A 26,167-nucleotide genomic window follows, 5' to 3' on the forward strand; every position below is an offset into this window, starting at 1 on the left:
TATTAGTGTTATTATGAGTGTAACTGTACTTTGTAGTGTATTTTTAACGTGTTTTGTGACACTTTTTGTTTTGCAAAACAATTAACTAGAGCTCTGAAGACATGGTAATCATTCTAGCTTAAATCCCGCAAGTGATATGTGTTTACTTTCAACTTGTAATACGAGCAGTAAACCCAACAAGTGCAAACACCCGCAATAAAACCATTATCGCTCACGCGTAACTGTTAGGGCTCTACTCATTATCTGGCCCACAGTGTTTTCACTTCTGCTAGGGATTCTGGGTAAGGATATACAAGTAACCAAATTTACATCAGTCTATGGGATCAAGTCTTTGGTATCTGTTGTAAAACGCACTCAGACAGAATCTCCACAGAGAATCCACACACACAAACACAGATTGTCATGTTTCTATGCAGAATGGGATCCCCCAAGTCCAGAGGTCTTCTACATACCAACAGGGAAGGAACCAATGCCTCAAGTTGTTCCTGAAGGCAAAGGAACCATTGTATATGAAATCAGATCAGGTAATTACATATTAATCTGTGGGTTTGGAGCTTTGTTATTTTGGACTCATTTTTTGCTTCTCAATACTGTGTATTTGTTTTGTTTAGTTAAATGTAACTTAGACCCTAAAATGTGAACATTTTTACTGCAACAATATGTAAACTTGATTAGATATTGTAACAATGTTTTTTTAAGCATACAAGGGATCCTACTTCACTGGCTCTCGGACCGGGGGAAGACGATGTATTGGCAAAATGCCTGGGACAAACCCTGACCAGCATTCTAATAATGATCTGCGATTTGAATCACGGTTTGAAAGTGGGAATCTGCAAAAAGCTGTCAAAGTGTGAGTATCATGTATGTAGCACAGTAAGGGAATAATATAAGGGGTCTAAAAAAAGATCAAAGCAATTGTGCCATATGGTGAAAACTGTCAGGGTAGGTCTCAGTTCTGGTTCCAGGAAGTTTCATATAGTAATCAATTTTGGAGATTTTATAAGGTTGTGGTGTGAATTCAAGGAGGGATTGGAAGGGGGGATACAGCGTGAGTTTTAGTTACAGCAAGGATTAATGGAGTTCACAGCCATAATTTGGAAATTTATATTGGGGTTCAGACTCTTAAAGCTAAGGATGTAGGAAATTACAGCAAGTGTACAATAAACTATCAGTGGGACTGATGATCTAAAGCTCTTTGCTCTGGAGAACTTATCTAAGACATATTGTCATTACTGAGAGGACCCTAAAATAATTTTAGAAGGGCAGATTTTATCACAAGAGCTGTTTATCCTGCTACACAGATTCTTTATGTAAAAGAAAGATATGCACATTACAATATAAAGCTCAAAAAAGCCGCCAGATATTTTGCCCAATTTCTCGTCATTCCAACGAGATTTTGAACATCAAGCACAATGAGAAGACAAATTGCATAGTGAGTAGTTAGGGCCAGGAAGGTAAAACATTCTTGGATACTTTATTTTTATAATCAAATGAAATGTAAAACAACCATGTTTTTGTTTGATTTGAAATATAGATGTTTTGTGGTTTGAGTTTTTATGAAGCTGCCTATTTTACACCTTCTGACTGCATAGCATTTTCACACAGATAATACTCGGCAACCTTGATCTTTTGTACTGTTGTACTCTCTTTACAGGGGGAAGTATGAATATGAGCTCACCCTACGCACAGACCTCTACACAAGCAAACATACCCAGTGGTTCTATTTCCAAGTACAAAACACAAAGAGGGGTGTTCCATACCGCTTCACAATCACCAACTTGATGAAAAGCAACAGCTTGTACAACTCAGGCATGAAACCTTTGATATACTCCCAACAAGATGCATTACTGAAAGGTGTAGGATGGATGAGGGAAGGTAGAGACATAAAGTATTATAAGAGCAACAGGACACAAGATGGTATAACTTTATATTGTTTAACTTGGACCTTTGAGTTCCCCCATGACCAAGACACCTGCTTCTTTGCCCATTGCTATCCATACACATTCTCAGACTTACAAAGGGATCTCCAGATACTGACCGGTGACCCAGAGCGATCTCAGTATTGTAAATTGCGTTCTCTGTGCAGGAGCTTGGCTGGCAACACAGTGTACCTGCTCACCATCACTTCTCCCTCAGAGAATCCCACAGCCGCAGCCAGTAAGAAAGCTGTAGTGGTTACAGCCAGAGTACACCCTGGGGAGACCAATGGGTCATGGATGATGAAAGGTTTCTTGGATTTCCTCCTGAGTGAGTCACCTGATGCCCAGCTTCTCAGGGATACTTTCATATTCAAGGTGGTGCCCATGCTAAACCCTGATGGGGTAATTGTAGGAAATTACCGCTGCTCTCTGTCTGGGAGAGACCTGAATAGAAACTACAGAAGTATGCTGAAGGATTCCTTCCCATGTATTTGGCACACTCGAGCCATGATTAAAAGGTGAGAATGACCTACTAGGTAGTCAGATGCACATTCATTTAAGGGATACTAAACCTACATTTTTTCTTCCATGATTCAGATAGAGCATGCAATTTGTAAGCTACTTTCTATTTTACTCCTCTTATCATTTTTTCTTCGTTCTCTTCTTATCTTTATTTGAAAAAGCATGAATGTAAGTTTAGGAGCCAGCCCATTTCCAATGTGTTCAGCTAACTTCCTGCAGTGCAATGCTGCTCCTTTAACAAAGAATACCAAAGAAATGCAGCAAATTTGCTAATTGAAGTAAGTTGTTTTAAATTGTATTCTCTATCTGAATCATGAAAGAAAAATTTTGCGTTTCATGTTTTTTTTTTTTAACTATTTCACTCTGGTTTGGGTACAAGATTAAGTTTGTGATTAGCTAATAGCTGTCACATTATACAGGAAGAGTGGAAATAGACATAACTGAGATTTGTCAGAAAAAAATCTACTACTCATTCAGTTCAGACTTAGGGGCCTATTTATCATCATGTGAGCGGATATGATCCGATATTGCGGATCATGTCCGCTGCACATCGATAAATGCAGACGGCTTACGCTCTTGGCATTTATCATTGCACCAGCAGTTCTTTTGAACTGGTGCTGCAATGCTGCCCCCTGCAGATTCGCGGCCAATCGGATTTCCGGCGATCTCTGTCCGCCGCCTCAGAGCAGGCGGACGGGTTTTGGAGCAGCAGTATTTAGACCGCTGCTTCATAACTTGTGTTTCTGGTGAGCCTGAAAGCTCGCCAGATACACGGGGCATCAAGCTCCGTTCTGAGCTTGATAATTCGGCCCCTAAGTGCTATTGCATTGTCTTTGTTGTATGCATTAGCTGATTATGCAAATCTACTGTTTTACTGGTGCGTGTGCTTCATCACTATGGACACACATATATACAGTATATCTATATGTGTGTGTATGTGTTTCTTGGGTGTATCAAAGCCAGAGCCTCACCAGTCTCTGACCTCACTGCACGTCACTGCTATTATCAAATGTTGGCGACTCTTTGTGGTATAGACTGTGTAGGAGGAAACAGGGCATTTTATGTGCTCAGAACATAAAGTCTTGAGCTTTGATCTGAAAGTGGGAAGTTCTTGGCTAGATCTGATGGTTGCCTTATTATACGTATGACAACCTCCCATATCTTCATTACTGTGAACCTTTTTAGAGGGCCCACTGGATCATACATAGTAATGAGTCTATTTGTTTTGTAGGAAGCCAATTTAGTTTCTGGTGTGTGGTTAAGCAGGCCCCTTTTTATTCCTCAGGCTCCTTGCTGAAAGAGAGGTTCTGCTGTATTGTGATTTCCATGGACACAGTCGTAAGAGCAATGTCTTTATGTATGGCTGCAACAACAAGAACCAGCCTGAAGTGAGGCTTCATGAGAGAGTATTTCCCCTAATGCTAAGCAAAAATGCACCAGAGAAGGTATGTGAGGAAGGCTTAGGTGCTGCACAGTAGTTCTGAATTTTTACAAAAACGTTGTTACTTTCTCAGGTGATTTCCCCCCCCCCCCCAAAAAAAAATTCAGAATCTTTTTCATATCTTATTATATTCCCCTAATCATTCCAATCTGTCTTGTCTTTTTATGTAATTGCCAGAACACATACATATTCTAAATATAATGTTTAGATAAATGTATTCATCTTATTTTGTATGCTTAGAATGAAAACAAGGAAGTGTTAGCTCAATGACATTGTCTATATAAAATCACATCAAATGTTTTAAATTAATACAAGGCCTGGTGTATATTTTTTGATCTACTACATTATGGTTATTTTAAGACAAGTCTACAGCAACATCTACTTATTTTCTTGCTTGCGTTTAATTTTTAGAACATTTTGTCTCATTGAGCTTTTATGATGATGTCATCGATTACATCATTGGTTGCACCATCAATTACATAATTTATCATATGCTATTAAATTACCTTTTTAGCAATGGAAATCATTTTATATTTTATTGTTTGTTCAGTCAGGTTAGAGTGTAATGTTAAAGGGACATGAAACCCAAACCCTTAATTTTTTTTATTATTATTTGGATAGAACATACAATTTTAAACAACTTTCCAATTTACGTCTATCAAATTTGCCTCATTCTCTTGTTATCCACTTTTCTATCTCTTCTGATGAGGGCAATTAGGGACACATATAAAACAGGCAATACAAGATAGTGTACCAACAATGCTGTGTGTAAAGCCTGTTAGATGGTAGCGTTAAAGTGATGGTAAATCCTAGTGTTTCAAAACACTAGGATTTACCAGCACTAAAAAGAAATGGAACCTTCAGTTATGACTTTTTAAAAAAGGTATGTTAAATGTACCTTTTCTTTTTTTCAATGAGATGAAGTTTCCAGTGCCGTACGGCTCACACAGCTATTGGCTAAGAGTGGAAACTTCACCTCATTGAAAAAAGAGAGCTTTGCCATGGGCTGCACTAAAGTTATTACTAAAGGTCCCATTTATTTTTGGTGCTGGTAAATGGATTTACCATCACTTTAACAATACTATATTGCACACTCTCTTTTATTGCCTGTGGCTGCTACATAATACTGGCTAGCTACATATTTTCCATGACCAGCTGGCCATATCTGCATATAATTAACCACTTTCTTTGCCAGTATCTGACCTGCTGGCTATACTAGCCTGTATTAGATCTCGTAATTTCTTGCTTGTACCAGACCCTCTAAGAACTAGCTGCTTATACCTGAGTACTGACTGTATCATGTAATCACGTTCCATTCCTGTCTCTAGCAAACCTACTTGGTTTCCTAGACTCGACCACTGCCAGCTGTCTACTTCTAGTCCGTAATTCTGTTTCTTGCTTGTATCTTACTTTACATCCAACTCCAACTTCAGACCTAACATGTATGATCTGAATTGCAGCAGTCAAGGATGTAAACACTTCTAATTACCAGTAGGATAATGCTGTGTTACACCATTCGTTTGAAAACTTTCAACAACATTAAAAGAAATGAGAGTTCTAGTTTATGGCTCCAGAATTGCCTTTTTGTATGGCTCATATAATTAAAGAGCTTGAAGGATCTATTCATGTGTGTAAACCCAAAGCAATGAACTTGCATTAAAGGGACATTCCAGCCAAAATTCCAAATCCACATCCACATGGATTAATTGCAGTCTTGAATAGAAACATTTTTGTAATATAAATGCATTAGCAGAAATGCTTCTAATAAAAGCTATTGCTGATTCAAAAGTGTATTTGAATATGCACTGTACACCAGCATTTTAAACATAGCACTTGCTCAGAGAGCCTAACATGCTTGTACCATCTGGTAATGACTCAATTTGTTAATTGCTGACATGATACAAGCCCCACTGACTCTCTGAGCAGCTGTAGTATTTAAAATGCTAGTGCACTGAGAATATCTAGCTATGCTTTATATGCACAGAAAAATGTTAACACTAAAACAGTGATAACTTTTACTAGAAGCATTTTTGCCAGTATATGTATAATGCAAATATCTTTCTATTCAAAGATGTAATTCATCTATGTGCATTTAATTTTTGACTGGAATGTCCCTTTAACAATGTATTTAAATGGAATTTAAGTAGAATGCAGGCTTCTCAGGCAGGGTGTGGTATTTGTAGTCAGCTTGTACCTTCTGTTTCAGTTCTTTTTTAAGGGATGTAAATTTAAAGTACAAAAAAGCAAAGAAGGCACGGGGCGGATTGTAATGTGGAGGCATGGGATCAAGAACAGCTATACTATGGAAGCTACGTTTGGGGGATCTACGCTAGGTAAGACCTCGTATGCTTTACAATGTATGTATAATAAGATAGTGTCCCATGTTTGCATATATTTTGTAAAGACCATCATTTACATTTTAAATAGTTTTGTGGTTATTTTAATATGAAAATGAGTCATCTAAAATGTGTTACACTTATGAGCAGAGAAATGCACTTCTTAGAACATTTTACAACTGCACTATTTTTTTTGCATAAAGTTTTATGATTAACCCAGAAATAGGGTTAAACTCCTAGTTTAAAGTCAGTTCCAGAGCAGCGATGCACTACTGGGAGCTAAATGAACACATCTGGTCTGCAGATTTTTGATCAACAGCTCCTTAGAACAGCTGTGTTCAACTATGATCATATTGGTCCAGTGAGAATGCAGATGTGCACTAACCGCGTTAACGTATTCTCCCCATAGAAGTCAATGGAGAGTGCAGAAGAAAAAAATTAACCAATATCGCAAGCACACTAACCCGGCAGGAATTATGAATATTTTCAATGTTCTTCACTTATAGAACAATGTAATTTTTATTGTAAATATATATTTCTATATATATCTGTATATTCCTAATGTATACCTATATATATATATATATATATATATATATATATATATATATATATATATATTCCTATAGATATAGATATACAGGTATAGATATTTATGTTACATGAATATTATCACACACACACACACACACACACACATATATATATATATATATATATATATATATATTCCTATAGATATACAGGTATAGATATTTCTTTCATGTAATTGGCAAGAGTCCATGAGCTAGTGACATATGGGATATACAATCCTACCAGGAGGGGCAAAGTTTCCCAAACCTCAAAATGCCTATAAATACACCCCTCACCACACCCACAATTCAGTTTTTACAAACTTTGCCTCCTATGGAGGTGGTGAAGTAAGTTTGTGCTAAGATTTCTACGTTGATATGCGCTTCTCAGCATTTTGAAGCCCGATTCCTCTCAGAGTACAGCGAATGTCAGAGGGATGTGAAGGGAGTATCACCTATTGAATACAATGGTCTTCCTAACTGGGATCTATTTCATAGGTACTCTGTTATCGGTTGTAGAGATTCATCTCCTACATCCCTTTTCAGACCGACGAAATACTCTCATATTCCATTACCTCTACTGATAACCGTTTCAGTACTGGTTTGGCTATCTGCTATATGTGGATGGGTGTCTTTTGGTAAGTATGTTTTTATTACTTAAGACACTCTCAGCTATGGTTTGGCACTTTTTGTATTTATATAAAGTTCTAAATATATGTATTGTACTTATATTTGCCATGATTCAGGTTTTCAGTATATTTCCTTTTGCAGACTGTTAGTTTCATATCTGGGAAATGCATTTTTTTAGGAAAATTTATTTCTTACCTGGGATATAGTCTTTTTTTCCAATTGACTGTCTTTTAAATTCGCGGGCAGAATTAGGCTTGCGGGGGAGCAAAATGCCAGAGTTTATTGCGTCATTCTTGGCGCAAGATTTTTTTTGAAGCAAAGTTATGTTCAAATTCGTCAAATTCGTCATTTCCGGCGTCTTAGTTGACGCTGAGTCCTTTGCGTCATCTATGACGCAAGTGTGTAGTTTTTGGCGCCAAAAAATATTTTTATGTTTGTTGTGCGTCATACTTGGCGCCAAATATTTTCTTTATTTAAGACTACATTTCTATTTGCCTCTTGCCTTTTTTCTATGTCAGAGGGCTATGCTGTTTGCATTTTTTCCCATTCCTGAAACTGCCATATAAGGAAATTGATAATTTTGCTTTATATGTTGTTTTTTTCTCTTACATTTGCAAGATGTCTCAATCTGATCCTGTCTCAGAAATCACTGATGGAACCCTGCTGCCTAACAGTTCTTCCAAAGCTAAGTGCATTTGTTGTAAACTTGTGGGGGTTATACCTCCAGCTGTGGTTTGTAATAATTGTCATGATGAACATTTACATGCAGACAATGTATCTATCAGTAGTAGTTCATTACCTGTTGCTGTTCCCTCAACATCTAATGCACAAGATATACCTGTGAATTTAAAATAATTTATTGCTGATTCTATTCAAAAGGCTTTGTCTGCCATTCCGCCTTCTAATAAACGTAAAAGGTCTTTTAAAACTTCTCATTAGGTTGATGAAATTTCAAATTACCAACAACATACTGAATTATCCTTCTCTGACGAGGATCTATCTGATTCAGAAGATCCTGCCTCAGATATTGACACTGACAAATCCTCTTATTTATTTAAAATGGAGTATATTCGTTTTTTGTTAAAAGAAGTGTTGATTACATTAGATATGGAGGAAACTAGTCCTCTTGATATTAAAACTAGTAAACGTTTAAATTCTGTTTATAAAACTCCTGTGGTTGTTCCAGAGGTTTTTCCAGTTCCTGATGCTATTTCTGATATGATTTCTAAAGAATGGAATAGGCCTGGTACTTCTTTTATTCCTTCTTCAAGGTTTAAAAAATGGTATCCTTTGCCAGCAGTTAGATTGGAGTTTTGGGAAAAGATCCCCAAAGTTGATGGGGCTATCTCTACTCTTGCTAAACATACTACTATTCCTACGGAAGATAGTACTTCTTTTAAAGATCCTTTATATAGGAAACTTGAGTCTTATCTAATGAAAGCTAATTTATATTCAGGTCATCTTCTTAGGCCTGCAATTTCGTTGGCTGATGTTGCAGCTGCTTCAACTTTTTGGTTGGAAACTTTAGCACAACAAGTATCGGATCATGATTTGTCTAGCATTGTTAAGTTGATTCAACATGCTAATAATTTTTTTTGTGATGCCATTTTTGATATTATCAAAATTGATGTTAAATCTATGTCTTTAGCTATTTTAGCTAGAAGAGCTTTGTGGCTCAAATCTTGGAATGCTGATATGACTTCTAAGTCCAGATTGCTATCTCTTTCCAAGGTAATAAATTATTTGGTTTTCAGTTGGATTCAATAATTTCAACTGTCACTGGGGGGAAGGGAGTTTTTTGCCTCAGGATAAAAGACCTAAGTGTAAATCTAAAGCTTCTAACCATTTTCGTTCCTTTCGACAAAATAAGGAACAGAAACCTAATCCTTCCCTTAAGGAATCTGCTTCCAATTGGAAGCCTTCTTCAAATTGGAATAAATCCAAGCCATTTAAGAGATCAAAACCAGCCCCCAAGTCTGCATGAAGGTGCGACCCTCATTCCAGTTTAGCTGGTAGGGGGCAGATTAAAATGTTTCAAAGATGTTTGGATCAATTCGGTCCAAAATCATTGGATTCAGAGTATTGTCTCTCAGGGGTACAGAATAGGATTCAGAGTAAGACCGCCTGTGAGAAGATTTTTTTTGTCTCACGCATTCCAGCAAACCCAGTAAAGGCTCAGGCTTTCCTGAAGTGTGTTTCAGACCTGGAGTTATCAGGGGTAATCATGCCAGTTCCGTTTCAGGAACAGGGTCTAGGGTTTTATTCAAATCTATTCATTGTCCCAAAGAAAGAAAATTGATTCAGACCAGTTTTGGATCTAAAGATTTTGAATCGATATGTAAGAGTACCAACTTTTAAAATGGCGACTATAAGGACTATTCTGCCTTTTGTTCAGCAAGGGCATTATATGTCCACAATAGACTTACAGGATGCATATCTTCATATTCCGATTCATCCATTACCAATTTGTTGCTCTTCCTTTTGGCCTATTGACAGCTTCAAGAATCTTTTCAAAGGTTCTAGGTGCCCTACTCTCTGTAATCAGAGAGCGGGGTATTGCGTTATTTCCTTATTTGGACGATATCTTGGTACTCGCTCAGTCTTTACGTTCTGCAGAATCTCACATGAATCAACTAGTGTTGTTTCTTCGAAGACATGGTTGGAGGATCAATTTACCAAAAAGTTCTTTGATTCCTCAGACAAAGGTAAACTTTTTAGGTTTCCAGATAGATTCAGTGTCCATGACTTTGTCTCTAAAAGACAAGAGATGTTTGAAATTGGTTGCAGCCTGTCGGAACCTTCAGTCTCAGTCATTCCCTTCAGTAGCTATGTGCATGGAAGTTTTAGGTCTCATGACTGCAGCATCGGACGCGATCCCCTTTGCTCGTTTTCATATGAGACCTCTCCAGCTTTGTATGCTGAACCAGTGGTGCAGGGATTATACAAGGATATCACAATTAATATCCTTAAATCCCAATGTTCGACTTTCTCTGACTTGGTGGTTAGATCACCATCGTATAATTTTAGGGGCCTCTTTCGTTCGTCCAACCTGGACTGTGATCACAACAGATGCAATTCTTTCAGGTTGGGGAGCTGTTTGGGGATCTCTGTCAGCACAAGGGGTTTGGAAATCTCAAGAGGGGAGATTACCAATCAATATTTTGGAACTGCGTGCAATTTTCAGAGCCCTTCAGTCTTGGCCTCTGTTGAAGAGAGAACCGTTCATTTGTTTTCAGACAGACAATATCACAACTGTGGCATATGTCAATCATCAGGGTGGGATTCACAGTCCTCAAGCTATGAAAGAAGTATCTCAGATACTTGTTTGGGCGGAATCCAGCTCCTGTCTAATTTCTGTGGTTCATATCCCAGGTATAGACAATTGGGAAGCGGATTACCACAGTCGTCAGACTTTACATCCGGGAGAATGTTCTCTCCACCCAGATGTGTTTTCTCAAATTGTTCAGATGTGGGGGCTTCCTGAAATACATCTGATGGCATCTCATCTAAACAAAAAACTTCCCAGGTACCTGTCCAGGTCCAGGGATCCTCAGGCGGAAGCAGTGGATGCATTGACACTTCCTTGGTGTTATCAACCTGCTTATATTTTCCCGCCTCTAGTTCTTCTTCCAAGAGTAATCTCCAAAATCATCATGGAGCAATCGTTTGTGCTGCCGGTGGCCCCAGCATGGCCTCACAGGTTTTGGTATGCGGATCTTGTTCGGATGTCCAGTTGTCAATCTTGGCCACTTTCATTAAGGCCAGACCTTCTATCTCAAGGTCCGTTTTTCCATCAGGATCTCAAATCATTAAATTTGAAGGTATGGAAATTGAACGCTTAGTGCTTAGTCATAGAGGTTTCTCTGACTCAGTGATTAATACTATGTTACAGGCTCGTAAATCTGTTTCTAGAAAGATTTATTATCGAGTTTGGAAGACTTACATTTCAAGGTGTTCTTCTCATAAATTCTCTTGGCATTCTTTTAGAAATCCTAGAATTTTACAGTTTCTTCAGGATGGTTTGGATAACGGTTTGTCTGCAAGTTCCTTGAAAGGACAAATCTCTGCTCTTTATGTTTTATTTCATAGAAAGATTGCTAAACTTCCTGATATTAATTGTTTTGTGCAGGCTCGTATCAAGCCTGTCATTAAATCAATCTCTCCTCCTTGGAGTCTTAATTTGGTTTTGAAGGCTTTACAGGCTCCTCCTTTTGAGCCTATGCATTCTTTAGACATTAAACTACTTTCTTGGAAAATGTTGTTTCTATTGGCCATCTCTTCTGCTAGAAGAGTTTCTGAATTATCCGCTCTCTCTTGTGAATCACCTTTTCTGATTTTTCATCAGGATAAGGCAGTTTTGCGGACTTCATTTAAATTTCTACCTAAGGTTGTAAATTCTAACAACATTAGTAGAGAAATTGTTGTCCCTTCTTTGTGTTCTAATCCTAAGAATTCTTTGGAAAGATCTTTACGTTCTTTGGATGTGGTGAGATCTTTGAAATATTATGTTGAAGCTATTAAAGATTTCAGGAAGAATTCTAGTCCATTTGTTATCTTTTCTGGTTCCAGGAAAGGTCAGAAGGCTTCTGCTGTTTCCTTGGCTTCGTGGTTAAAACTTTTGATTCATCAAACCTATTTGGAGTCGGGTAAAGCCCCGCCTCAGAGAATTACAGCTCATTCTACTAGATCAGTTTCCACTTCCTGGGCTTTTAAGAATGAAGCTTCAGTTGATCAGATTTGCAAACCTGCTACTTGGTCTTCTTTGCATACATTTACAAAATTCTACCATTTTGATGTATTTGCTTCTTCGGAAGCAGTTTTTGGTAGAAAAGTTCTTCAGGCAGCGGTTTCAGTTTGATTTTTCTGCTGTTGATTTAAGTTTTTTCCTCACATTTATGAGAATTAACTTATATTTTGGGTTGTGGATTATTTGTTTCAGCGGAAAATGGCTGTTTTTATTTTTATCCCTCCCTCTCTAGTGACTCTTGCGTGGAGTTCCACATCTTGGGTATTGCTATTCCATACGTCACTAGCTCATGGACTCTTGCCAATTACATGAAAGAAAACATAATTTATGTAAGAACTTACCTGACAAATTCATTTCTTTCATATTGGCAAGAGTCCATGAGGCCCACCCCCTATTTTATGGTGGTTATGATTTTTTTTGTATAAAGCACAATTATTTCCAAATTCCTTTGTTGATGCTTTTTACTCCTTTCTTTCTCACCCCACTTCTTGGCTATTCGTTAAACTGAATTGTGGGTGTGGTGAGGGGTGTATTTATAGGCATTTTGAGGTTTGGGAAACTTTGCCCCTCCTGGTAGGATTGTATATCCCATACGTCACTAGCTCATGGACTCTTGCTAATTACATGAAAGAAATTTGCCATTCTAAAATTCTTTATGGGACTCTCATAGCTCATGGACTCTTGCCAATATGAAAGAAATGAATTTATCAGGTAAGTTCTTACATAAATTATGTTGTTACATGAATATTATCACACACACACACACACACACATATATATATATATATATATATATATATATTAAATGTATATAAATTTAAAATTCTTAATATACATTATCTGTGGGCTAGAGGAAGCTTAAAAGTACATTAACCACTTAATCCAAATAAGTAAGTTAATATTTAGTGTTGACTGTCCCTTTAAGTAGATGAAAACATGTAAAAGCATATTTATGGAATATACATATTTAATAAAGTGTTTTACTATGTATTTACTGTAAATATTTCAGATTCCAATGTTCTTCACATAGCTGAATATGTTCTTAGTATTTATAAATATACATTCAAATATATATATATATATATATATATAAAAGAATATATCTATACCTATATAATGATGTATAGATATTATTTTCCCAAAATACCATCAGATATATGTAGAAATATGTATTTATGACTAAACAGAACATATTCTTCTATGTGAAGAACATTGGAATGTGAAATATTCATATTTTCATGTTGGGTTAGCGCACATGAATATGCAATCGGGTTTGCGCGAGAGTTGGGTGTTTTTTTCCAATTCTATGGGGAATATGTTAATGCGTATGCGATATTATAAGTTTGGCTTTTTGCGCTCGTTGGGTTAGCGCAAGAGCAAAAACAGTTTACTTTCAACTCATAATACAAACGCAACCCGACGAGCATAAAAAGCTTACTTCTAGCGGAGTTAACGCTCAAGCTGGAGTGTTAAATAGCACTCCACTTGTAAACTGTTATTGATTAAAAAAAACATTTACACAAAAGGTGCATTTTGTACAATCTAATGAACTAAACGTTTTATCCAGTGGTCGGTGCCTTCTTCCACATGTATTTGCCAGCCACAGACATTTTAATAATCCTATTATGATTTTGTTGGTTTAAAGGGACACGAAACCCTACATTTTCTTTATGATTCAGATAGATTTTAAACAAGTTTCTTATTTGCTTCTATTATCATTTTTTATTTGTTCTCTTGGTATCTTTTGTTGAAAATCAGGGATGTAATCTTAGGAGCCTGCCTATTTCTGGAGCACTATATGGCAGCAGTTTTGCAAGAATCTTATCCATGACCGCACTATTTCCTGCCATGTAGTGCTCCAGATACCTACCCTAGGTTTCTCTTCAACACAGAATATCATGTGAATGAAGTAAATTTGTTAATAGAGGTAAATTGCAAACCTTTTTTTTTCTGTCTGAATCAGAAAAGAAATGTTGTGGGTTTCATATCCCTTTGACCTTTCAGTATATTTAGTTTTTTTTACAGGTAACAAAAAAGGAACACATTTTACAACCAAAGACCTGAAGTCGCTAGGGCACCACTTTTGTGACACTTTGTTGGACTACTGCGATCCAGACAACTCCAAGGTGACCAAATGATTGTGATGCTGGAACATGGGGTTGTATTGATTTACATGGATTTTCCTCTGTTGCTCTATCATTGCTGTGTATTTCTCTGGTTCTCTGTGGGCTCAATTTTATCAAGCCCTTCTCCTCCCTTCGACTGCAGGTTCTCACAAGAATATGCAGTCAGGATTTATCAAGCAGCGGTCATTAGACCGCTTCTTCCCTACCCTCATCTCCACATCTTAGGTGGAGAATTTTAATCTCCCCGGTCTCGTCCGACCGGGGAGATTGACAGCTCCTGCCAGTGCGTGATTGGCCATGTGCGGGCAGGGGGTGGGGTTGCAAACAAAAGCAAAATAGCGCTTGTGTGTAATGTTAAATTCAGGCAGCGGTTTGCTGCCTGCCAGAGGAGAGCTGGGGCGATTATGTACGCCCCTGTCCGCTCTTTATTAATAAATTGAGCCCATATATATAGATGTATTGAAAATATCAGTCCAGTGTCTTTGCTTCATGTCTAAGGGCTCAAGTTTCTAAGGCTTTCTGATTTGGTTATCTAAGAAGTAAATTCAGTACTGCAAGGTCCCATAAAGAATTTTAGAATGGCAAATTTCTTTCATGTAATTAGCAAGAGTCCATGAGCTAGTGACGTATGGGATATACATTCCTACCAGGAGGGGCAAAGTTTCCCAAACCTCAAAATGTCTATAAATACACCCCTCACCACACCCACAAATCAGTTTTACAAACTTTGCCTCCTATGGAGGTGGTGAAGTAAGTTTGTGCTAGATTCTATGTTGATATGCGCTCCGCAGCAGGTTGGAGCCCGGTTTTCCTCTCAGCGTGCAGTGAATGTCAGAGGGATGTGAGGAGAGTATTGCCTATTTGAATTCAATGATCTCCTTCTACGGGGTCTATTTCATAGGTTCTCTGTTATCGGTTGTAGAGATTCATCTCTTACCTCCCTTTTCAGATCGACGATATACTCTTATTTATATACCATTACCTCTGCTGATTTTCGTTTCAGTACTGGTTTGGCTTTCTACAACATGTAGATGAGTGTCCTGGGGTAAGTGGTAAGTAAGTCTTATTTTCTGTGACACTCTAAGCTATGGTTGGGCACTTTTTTATAAAGTTCTAAATATATGTATTCAAACATTTATTTGCCTTGACTCAGGATGTTCAACATTCCTTATTTCAGACAGTCAGTTTCATATTTGGGATAATGCATATGAATAAATCAATTTTTTTCTTACCTTAAAAATTTGACTTTTTCCCTGTGGGCTGTTAGGCTCGCGGGGGCTGAAAATGCTTCATTTTATTGCGTCATTCTTGGCGCAGACTTTTTTGGCGCAATTTTTTTTTTTATGTTTCCGGCGTCATACGTGTCGCCGGAAGTTGCGTCATTTTTGACGTTCTTTTGCGCCAAAAGTGTCGGCGTTCCGGATGTGGCGTCATTTTTGGCGCCAAAAGCATTTAGGAGCCAATTAATGTGGGCTTCATTTTTGGCGCTAAAAAAATATGGGCGTCACTATTGTCTCCACATTATTTAAGTCTCATTTTTTTATTGCTTCTGGTTGCTAGAAGCTTGTTCACTGGCATTTTTTTCCCATTCCTGAAACTGTGATTTAAGGAATTTGATCAATTTTGCTTTATATGTTGTTTTTTCTATTACATATTGCAAGATGTCCCACGTTGAAACTGAGTCAGAAGATACTTCTGGAAAATCGCTGCCTGGGGCTGGAGCTACCAAAGCTAAGTGTATCTACTGTAAACTTATGGTATCTGTTCCTCCAGCTGTTGTTTGTACTGTTTTGTCATGACAAACTTGTTAATGCAGATAATATTTCCTTTAGTACTGTTACATTACCTGTTGCTGTTCTGTCAACATCTAATACTCAGAGTGTTCCTGATAACATAAGAGATTTTTTTTCTAAATCCATTAAGAAGGCTATGTCTGTTATTCCTCCTTCTAGTAAACGTAAAAAGTCTTTTAAAACTTCTCATTTTTCAGATGAATTTTTAAATGAACATCATCATTCTGATTCTGATAATGGTTCTTCTGGTTCAGAGGATTCTGTCTCAGAGGTTGATGCTGATAAATCTTCATATTTATTTAAAATGGAATTTATTTGTTCTTTACTTAAAGAAGTCCTAATTGCATTAGAAATTGAGGATTCTGGTCCTCTTGATACTAAATCTAAACGTTTAGATAAGGTTTTTAAATCTCCTGTAGTTATTCCAGAAGTTTTTCCTGTCCCTAGTGCTATTTCTGAAGTAATTTCCAGGGAATGGAATAATTTGGGTAATTCATTTACTCCTTCTAAACGTTTTAAGCAATTATATCCTGTGCCATCTGGCAGATTAGAGTTTTGGGACAAAATCCCTAAAGTTGATGGGGCTGTCTCTACTCTTGTTAAGCGTACTACTATTCCTACGGCAGATGGTACTTCCTTTAAGGATCCTTTAGATAGGAAAATGGAATCCTTTCTAAGAAAAGCTTACTTGTGTTCAGGTAATCTTCTTAGACCTGCTATATCTTTAGCGGATGTTGCTGCAGCTTCATCATTTGGTTAGAAGCTTTAGCGCAACAAGTAACAGATCATAATTCTCATAGCATTTTTATTCTTCTTCAACATGCTAATAACTTTATTTGTGATGCCATCTTTGATATCATTAGAGTTGATGTCAGGTATATGTCTCTAGCTATTTTAGCTAGAAGAGCTTTATGGCTTAAAACTTGGAATGCTGATCTGTCTTCTAAGTCTACTCTGCTTTCCCTTTCTTTCCAGGGTAATAATCGTTTTCGTTCCTTTCGTCACAACAAGGAACAAAAACCTGATCCTTCATCCTCAGGAGTGGTATCAGTTTGGAAACCATCTCCAGTCTGGAATAAATCCAAGCCTTTTAGAAAATCAAAGCCAGCTCCTAAGTCCACATGAAGGTGCGGCCCTCATTCCAGCTCAGCTGGTAGGGGGCAGATTACGTTTTTTCAAAGAAATTTGGATCAATTCCGTTCACAATCTTTGGATTCAGAACATTGTTTCAGAAGGGTACAGAATTGGCTTCAAGATAAGGCCTCCTGCAAAGAGATTTTTTCTTTCCCGTGTCCCAGTAAACCCAGCGAAGGCTCAAGCATTTCTGAAATGTGTTTCAGATCTAGAGTTGACTGGAGTAATTATGCCAGTTCCAGTTCTGGAACAGGGACTGGGGTTTTATTCAAATCTGTTCATTGTACCAAAGAAGGAAAATTCCTTCAAACCAGTTCTGGATCTAAAAATATTGAATCGTTATGTAAGGATACCAACATTCAAAATGGTAACTGTAAGGACTATCCTGCCTTTTGTTCAGCAAGGGCATTATATGTCTACAATAGATTTACAGGATACATATCTGCATATTCCGATTCATCCAGATCACTATCAGTTTTTGAGATTCTCTTTCCTAGACAAGCATTACCAGTTTGTGGCTCTGCCGTTTGGCCTAGATACAGCTCCAAGAATTTTTACGAAGGTTCTCGGTGCCATTCTGTCTGTAATCAGAGAACAGGGTATTGTGGTATTCCTTTTTTGGACGATATCTTGGTACTTGCTCAGTCTTCACATTTAGCAGAATCTCATACGATTCGACTTGTGTTGTTTCTTCAACATCATGGTTGGAGGATCAATTTACCAAAAAGTTCATTGATTCCTCAGACTCAGGTAACCTTTTTAGGTTTTCAGATAGATTCAGTGTCCATGACTCTGTCTCTGACAGACAAGAGACGTCTAAAATTGATATCAGCTTGTCGAAACCTTCAGTCACAATCTTTCCCTTCGGTAGCCTTATGCATGGAAATTCTAGGTCTTATGACTGCGGCATCGGACGCGATCCCCTTTGCTCGTTTCCACATGCGGCCTCTTCAGCTCTGTATGCTGAACCAGTGGTGCAGGGATTACACAAAGATATCTCAATTAATATCTTTAAAACCGATTGTACGACACTCTCTGACGTGGTGGACAGATCACCATCGTTTAGTTCAGGGGGCTTCTTTTGTTCTTCCGACCTGGTCTGTAATTTCAACAGATGCAAGCCTTACAGGTTGGGGAGCTGTGTGGGGGTCTCTGACAGCACAAGGGGTTTGGGAATCTCAGGAGGTGAGATTACCGATCAATATTTTGGAACTCCGTGCAATTTTCAGAGCTCTTCAGTCTTGGCCTCTTCTAAAGAGAGAATCGTTCATTTGTTTTCAGACAGACAATGTCACAACTGTGGCATACATCAATCATCAAGGAGGGACTCACAGTCCTCTGGCTATGAAAGAAGTATCTCGAATTCTGGTATGGGCGGAATCCAGCTCCTGTCTAGTTTCTGTGGTTCTTATCCCAGGTATAGACAATTGGGAAGCGGATTATCTCAGTCGCCAAACGTTACATCCGGGCGAATGGTCTCTTCACCCAGAGGTATTTCTTCAGATTGTTCAAATGTGGGGACTTCTAGAAATAGATTTGATGGCCTCTCATCTAAACAAGAAACTTCCCAGGTATCTGTCCAGATCCAGGGATCCTCAAGCGGTAGCAGTGGATGCATTGTCACTTCCTTGGAAGTATCATCCTGTCTATATCTTTCCGCCTCTAGTTTCTTCTTCCAGGAGTAATCTCCAAAATTCTGAAGGAATGCTCGTTTGTTCTGCTGGTAGCTCCAGCATGGCCTCACAGTTTTTGGTATGCGGATCTTGTCCGGATGGCCTCTTGCCAACCGTGGACTCTTCCGTTAAGGCCAGACCTTCTGTCGCAAGGTCCTTTTTTCCATCAGGATCTCAAATCCTTAAATTTAAAAGTATGGAGATTGAACGCTTGATTCTTAGTCAAAGAGGTTTCTCTGACCCTGTGTTTAATACTATGTTACAGGCTCGTAAATCTGTATCTAGGGAGATATATTATAGAGTCTGGAAGACTTATATTTCTTGGTGTCTTTCTCATCATTTTTCCTGGCATTCTTTTAGAATTCCGAGAATTTTACAGTTTCTTAAGGATGGTTTGGATAAAGGTTTGTCTGCAAGTTCCTTGAAAGGACAAATCTCTGCTCTTTCTGTTCTTTTTCACAGAAAGATTGCTAATCTTCCTGATATTCATTGTTTTGTACAAGCTTTGGTTCGTATAAATCCTGTCATTAAGTCAATTCCTCCTTCTTGGAGTTTGAATTTGGTTCTGAGGGCTCTTCAAGCTCCTCCGTTTGAACCTATGCATTCATTGGACATTAAATAACTTTCTTGGAAAGTTTTGTTCCTTTTTGCCATCTCTTCTGCCAGAAGAGTTTCTGAATTATCTGCTCTTTCTTGTGAGTCTCCTTTTCTGATTTTTCACCAGGATAAGGTGGTGTTGCGAACTTCTTTTAAATTTTTACCTAAGGTTGTGAATTCCAACAACATTAGTAGAGAAATTGTGGTTCCTTCATTATGTCCTAATCCTAAGAATTCTAAGGAGAAATCATTGCATTCTTTGGATGTAGTTAGAGCTTTGAAATATTATGTTGAAGCTACTAAGAATTTCCGAAAGACTTCTAGTCTATTTGTTATCTTTTCCGGTTCTAGGAAAGATCAGAAGGCCTCTGCCATTTCTTTGGCATCTTGGTTGAAATCTTTAATTCATCATGCTTATGTCGAGTCGGGTAAAACTCCGCCTCAAAGGATTACAGCTCATTCTACTAGGTCAGTTTCTACTTCCTGGGCGTTTAGGAATGAAGCTTCGGTTGATCAGATTTGCAAAGCAGCAACTTGGTCTTCTTTGCATACTTTTACTAAATTCTACCATTTTGATGTGTTTTCTTCTTCTGAAGCTGTCTTTGGTAGAAAAGTACTTCAGGCAGCTGTTTCAGTTTGAATCTTCTGCTTATATTTTCAGTTTTTTTCTTTATAAGATTTAAACTTTATTTTTGGGTGTGGATTTTTTTCAGCGGAATTGGCTGTCTTTATTTTATCCCTCCCTCTCTAGTGACTCTTGCGTGGAAGATCCACATCTTGGGTAGTCATTATCCCATACGTCACTAGCTCATGGACTCTTGCTAATTACATGAAAGAAAACATAATTTATGTAAGAACTTACCTGATAAATTCATTTCTTTCATATTAGCAAGAGTCCATGAGGCCCACCCTTTTTTTGTGGTGGTTATGATTTTTTTTTTTATATAAAGCACAATTATTCCAATTCCTTATATTTATGCTTCGCACTTTTTTCTTATCACCCCACTTCTTGGCTATTCATTAAACTGATTTGTGGGTGTGGTGAGGGGTGTATTTATAGGCATTTTGTGGTTTGGGAAACTTTGCCCCTCCTGGTAGGAATGTATATCCCATACGTCACTAGCTCATGGACTCTTGCTAATATGAAAGAAATGAATTTATCAGGTAAGTTCTTACATAAATTATGTTTTTAGCTTGAGATCTATCTATCTCACTATACAGGGTTCTGGATGTGAAGGTGAGTATAAAACATTACAATATACTGCTGATAACTAGCTTTTGTGTTTTATGTTCCTCGTTTCTGCAGTTCAGGTTGTGCTTGTCTGAACTTCAGAGTTTAGTTCAAGAACAAATAAGACAGAAACTGAAACAACTTGGACGGGACATTGATTCAGATGTTTCATGGAGTGATGTTTCTTTATCAGATTTAGAATCCAGGTGAGAATCATGTGTAGGCAAAATACTGCTCAATGAACCTGGGCCAGGCACTCTAGCAATGAGCTCTTAGTCTTGTAAGAAGAATTTGTTAAATTAATTTGCTAAAAATTTATTTTAAGACACAATGTTTCTACTTATCTGAATTGATGCGATATTTACATTTATAAATTAAACTCTGTTTTATTGCTGATATTTTAGAGGAGTCAACAGAGATTTGCTTTTAGCTGCTTAGTGTGTTCTGTAAATAGCAGTGCTGTTTAGCTTTGCACATGATTATGATTATTTTGATGAGCATAAATCAGAGTAATTTAACAGCATGTGAAAAGCCCATGTTTGTCAGTAAAAGAGCAATACAAACTTCTTTTTTCTTTTTCATGAAATTATGGTTGTAAAATAGTCATATATTTTATTTTCCCATGTAACTTGTGTATGTAATCATTGCACCTCAGACTTACTATGGGGCTCATGTTTGAAGGTTCAATTTAAAGGGATATGAAACCCAAAAATTTTCTTTTTTTCATTTGGTGAGAGTCAATGAGACATTACTCCTGAGATTCAATTCCTGGCCACTAGGAGGAGGCAAAGATACCCACCATCCCACTCACTTTTTATCACTCTTACCTCTCTGTAACCCAGTATTATCTTTACCTTCACAGGAGTAGGTGAAGAATTGAGGCGCTCCAGATTATTTCTGAGAAGGGGTTCTCTGAATTAAGTTCAGAACCATTACGTCCTTCAGACAGCTATACAAGAAGAGAGGAGTACAGGAGAGTACTATGGCTGTGTAAAGTAATTCTACTGCAGGAGTTTTGGTCACTAGTCTGCAACAGGTGTTACAGGGACTGGTCCCTTTCCTCCTCCTGCTTGTCCTCATATAGCCTCTGTTGTTTTATACAGTAGTGGATAGGCTCTCTACTAACCGCAGCAACTCTGCAGCTGGGTAAGCACAGTAAAGTGGGTGTCTGCAGGTAAGTATATTCACTCACATAGCCCACAGGCTATTAGTAGGTTCATTTTAACGTGTATAATAGCCAGAGGACATTTATCAGGTAAGTAAAGACAGTGCCATGTCAGGAGCTGGAGGGACAAGTTAGTTTTACTACTTATGGACCATCAGACAGTGCTGCATTACTTTTATTTATTTGGGGACTCAACTTTGTTTTTAGTGCACTCTTGGTTACAATACGTGGGGAGTCTTACTCTGACAGCGCGAGTGTTAATAATTTTTCCAATAATACTGCAGTCGCACACTTGCTCTGCTCCTCCCCTGATGCGGCAGCAGCCATTGTTTCTGTTTGAAAGTGTTTTGTTCTTGACTCTACTGTCTGCGTTCTTTGGGAGGAGGTAGGTGTGCATCGTCATTCAGATTTTATTTAAGGTGCTTTAATTTCTGTCAAATTTTTGGGAACTTTAATTTGGTCCATAACATTATTAGATTAACTTGTCTACACTTTTCCACTCTGTGTTGTGTATTTCTCGGCTATTTCGAATACATTTTTTTGTTTATATTATTAAGTGACTTAATGAGAATTATTATTATTATTATTTTTATTATCTGTCTGTACTACATGCTTTATATTATATTTAGGGAACTGTCCCCGTTACTGGTTCATCTGACCCATTAGAAAGGGGGTCCACAGATTTTTTTAGTTCCGTTAAGCAATCGTATACTCTGCTTAATGGAACTAAAATTGACTTACTATTTTAATATAGAATTTCAAGGGGGTTTTACTTTTTGGCTTCTTTATTCTCCTCTGTTACTCAGGTTTTACTCTTAAAGTCCAAGTATTATAATTTACTGTCATTTATTTACTGATGTATTTGTTCAGACATGCACATTGTAGTTTATGTAGATAAACTCTAATTTTGTTAAACAAAGTGTATATTTGTAAGCTTATTTCTTTTATTACCACTTCAGCTTTGCAATTCTGTATGGAGCTTTTTATGCATTCTAACCAAACTAATGCATTTTTTCCCTCTAAAAAAGGATTCTGCCTACCCTTTGTTTCCATTGTACAAGGGAGTTCTACAAGACTTTCTATGCCTCCTGCAAATCAGTGCATAGAATGTGCGACCGTGAAGTCACCACATTCCTCAGCGCACACGTGACTGGTTGATCACCAATCACCTGCTAGAGACACCTCTTTTGTCACGGTCGCACATTCTGAGTGCTCGCTTACTAAGAGGCAATAATATATTCCTGACCTAATGGCTATATACCAGGTAACAATATTAAGTACTTGGAGTTAAGATGGTAATGCGACACGAGAAAGTAGATGTGTGTAGTAGAGACGGAGGACGTGAACCTAAAAAGTGAATATGCAGAGAGATTCAAATAGAAATATCTAATATTGAGGGCAAGCAACATCTTAACTCTGCCGCCGGTGTGGTGCTTTAGAGATAGGTTGCTTTAGGAGAATAAAAGAGCACAATGCAATAGCTCCTTTGCTTGTATAATTTTCCCACCCGGATCAATGTGAGCACTCAGATGCGAGCACTCAAATGTGCGACCGTGACAAAGGAGGTGTCTCTAGCAGGTGATTGGTGGTCAACCAGTCACGTGCAGTCAGGAATGTGGTGACGTAACGGTCACAAATTCCGTCGGGCCGCAGATTTCGACAAGACACCGGCTCTGAAAAGAGTTGATTGTAGCTAGCAGCCGCCTTCTTCCTGATTCATTAGGTCACAAAGTTCAAGAATGCACTTATCTAATCTGGAATAAGGCCAAACAATCTAAGAAGCCTTATTCCTCATATTTGTAACCCCAATCCAGATTCTATTCTAGTAGAGGGTAGGTTACTCCTTTTTCAATTTGCATAGTCACAGTATGTCCAGCATCTCTAGATATAATCTAATTGACTAAAGTTACAATATGGGCTTTAGGTCAAGATTTCATTTGAGGAAGGTTATTCTGACTTAATTCTGAAAACCTGTAGGAGGTGATATTTCCAGATTTTGCAATGAGATCAAGGATTTTATTTAAATGTGTTCTTTTTTCACAAGAAAAAGGGAAATTTGAGGCCTATTTTGGATATCGAAACAAGATGGAATCTGTTTGATCCATTTTACCCTAGTTCATCAGGGTTAATTTATGTTCATGTTTGATTTGATATGCTTTCTTCATGTACTTATGATCAAGGATTTCTACCAGTTTCTCAGATTTTCCCTTCTGGACAAACTCTTTCAGTTTGTGGCTCGTCCTTTACAACTTACTATATCTTTCAGGATTTTCACAAGGGTTTTGGAGACTCCTTGTCTGTTTTAAGAGATCAGGGTATTTCAGTGGTTCCATATCTGGAAAATATTTTGGTTCAGGTGCCATTTTTTACCTTTAGCTATATGTTTGCCAAGAGGCATGGTTGGAGAATCAATGTTTGAGAAAGTTCTCTCTCTTCAAACAAGAGTTTTATTTCTGAGAGTTTTTTTAGACTATACCATGCAACTTTCTCTTACAGATCAATACAGATCCAAGTTACAAACCGCTTGTTCTCTCTTCCATTTAGTTGCTCTATGGATGGAATTTTCTGGTCAATGGTTCTATCATCAAATGTTTTTACCTTTGCACATTCTATATCATTCCTTATCAATTTGTCTTGCTAATTCCATAGTACAGGGATTACAATCTTCTTTTTTTCTTAAGTGATCCTTTTGGATTCCACTGAAAAACAGTCTCTGTCCTGGTGGATTAATCACTACTCTAGTCCACTGGGGGCACTCTTTATTCTTTACTCTTGGAAAATAACGCGAAAGACAGACATAGGTAGAAATTAGCGTGCAGTCTGGGAGTTGAGGAGAGCGCCAGGAGTTTGATTCCTTAGGAAGCGAGGATACCAATAAATATCTTTGAACATCATGCAATCTTCTTAGCTTCACAGACTTGGCCTTTTCTCAAATTAGATACTTATCTAGGGGATATTTTAGTCCCTTAGTAATGAAGGAAGTCACTTGGATTGAACTTGCACTGAGTACTCTTTGTACTTTTTCTGCAATCTACAATCTTTTCATCAGGGGAAGGGTTTCACCTTCAAGAGATTTTTCACCAGATTGTGAATCTATGAGGTATTTTACATTTAGACTTCATGGTCTTTTGTTAAAACCTCTATTTTCCAGATCTTTTGCCAAAGCGAGGGATACTTCTGAAGGCTCCAGCAGCTCTTTGATGGATATTTTCAACTAGCTTACCTTTTTTCTGTTTCTGTTGTACTACTAACAATCATGGTTAAAATCCAGCACTATCACTTAGTATAGAATAATTTATTCTCCAAGTATAAAAAAGAGAATTATACAAGGAATTTTTCATGGGGCAAAGGTATCAGATGACAATGAACAAACAAATACAATCGGCAGTCTAACCATCAAATATATTTACAAAGAGTGACTAAAGTGTAATTTGTCATATCAAAAGTGAAATAAAATAAGTATTCCTGTTTTGGTATTTTAATAGCTTGGGGGAAAAAGCTATTTAGAAAACGTTTTGACCGAGTTTGTAAAACACTCAACTGTGGCCTACTATAAAAAGATAGACAATAAAAAACAAACAAAAAAACAATGGCCAGGGTGAGATGAATCCGTATATCTCCATTTTGCCGACACAGAACTAGATATGCAGACCTAATTTGGATACCCAGTCTTCTTATTTAGTCTTTACCTCTTCATCTTTTTCAAGACTCTCTTTTTCTTCTATTTCAGGCCTGTCAATTTAACAACCTGGAGATTGAACGCTTGATTCATAAGTCTTTTGAATAAGGTAGTGGAGACCTTAATTGAGGCAAGACAGCCTGTAACAGGTAAGATTTATCTTTTCTGATGTGATAAACATGGTTTTTGCCAGCATTTTTTTCAGAATTTCAGGAATTCTTCAGTCCGTAGAAAATAATTTAGTCATGAGCTTATCTGAAGGTTTCTTATAAGGTCTTTGATTTTTAGATCTTTGTTCTAGATCTAGTCAAGATAAGTCTAATAGTTAAGACCCTTTCTATTTCTGGGAACCTTTATTGGGTTTAAGAGTTTTATAAACTCTTTTTTTGAAACCTATAAATGGATTAAACACTCCGCACCATTTTGAAAGGTATTATTTATTTTCACCATATTTTCACCAGCAGAGTGTCTGCATTGATTACTCTTTCTTGTGAGACTCCTTATAATATATATATATATATATATATATATATATATATATATATATATATATATATATATATATATATATATTAGGATAAGGAAGTTCTTTGAATTTATTC

At 37.5% G+C, this 26,167-nt stretch overlaps 1 protein-coding gene across 1 annotated transcript in view; it reads left to right on the forward strand.

Annotated features, from left to right (window-relative positions):
- The first annotated feature begins 421 nt into the window (after nt 1-421).
- The window catches only part of AGBL2 (AGBL carboxypeptidase 2), a 149,069-nt gene continuing 123,323 nt past the window's right edge, over nt 422-26,167 (forward strand). The window contains exons 1-7 of the mRNA XM_053720361.1: nt 422-524; nt 700-850; nt 1,655-2,437; nt 3,727-3,886; nt 6,089-6,215; nt 14,193-14,293; nt 20,797-20,927. Coding sequence (XP_053576336.1) covers nt 470-524; nt 700-850; nt 1,655-2,437; nt 3,727-3,886; nt 6,089-6,215; nt 14,193-14,293; nt 20,797-20,927 — 1,508 coding nt within the window. The 5' untranslated portion in view covers nt 422-469. The remainder of the gene's footprint in view (nt 525-699; nt 851-1,654; nt 2,438-3,726; nt 3,887-6,088; nt 6,216-14,192; nt 14,294-20,796; nt 20,928-26,167) is intronic.

The sequence above is a fragment of the Bombina bombina genome, chromosome 7, assembly GCF_027579735.1.
Source record: "Bombina bombina isolate aBomBom1 chromosome 7, aBomBom1.pri, whole genome shotgun sequence".
Taxonomy (NCBI): domain Eukaryota; kingdom Metazoa; phylum Chordata; class Amphibia; order Anura; family Bombinatoridae; genus Bombina; species Bombina bombina.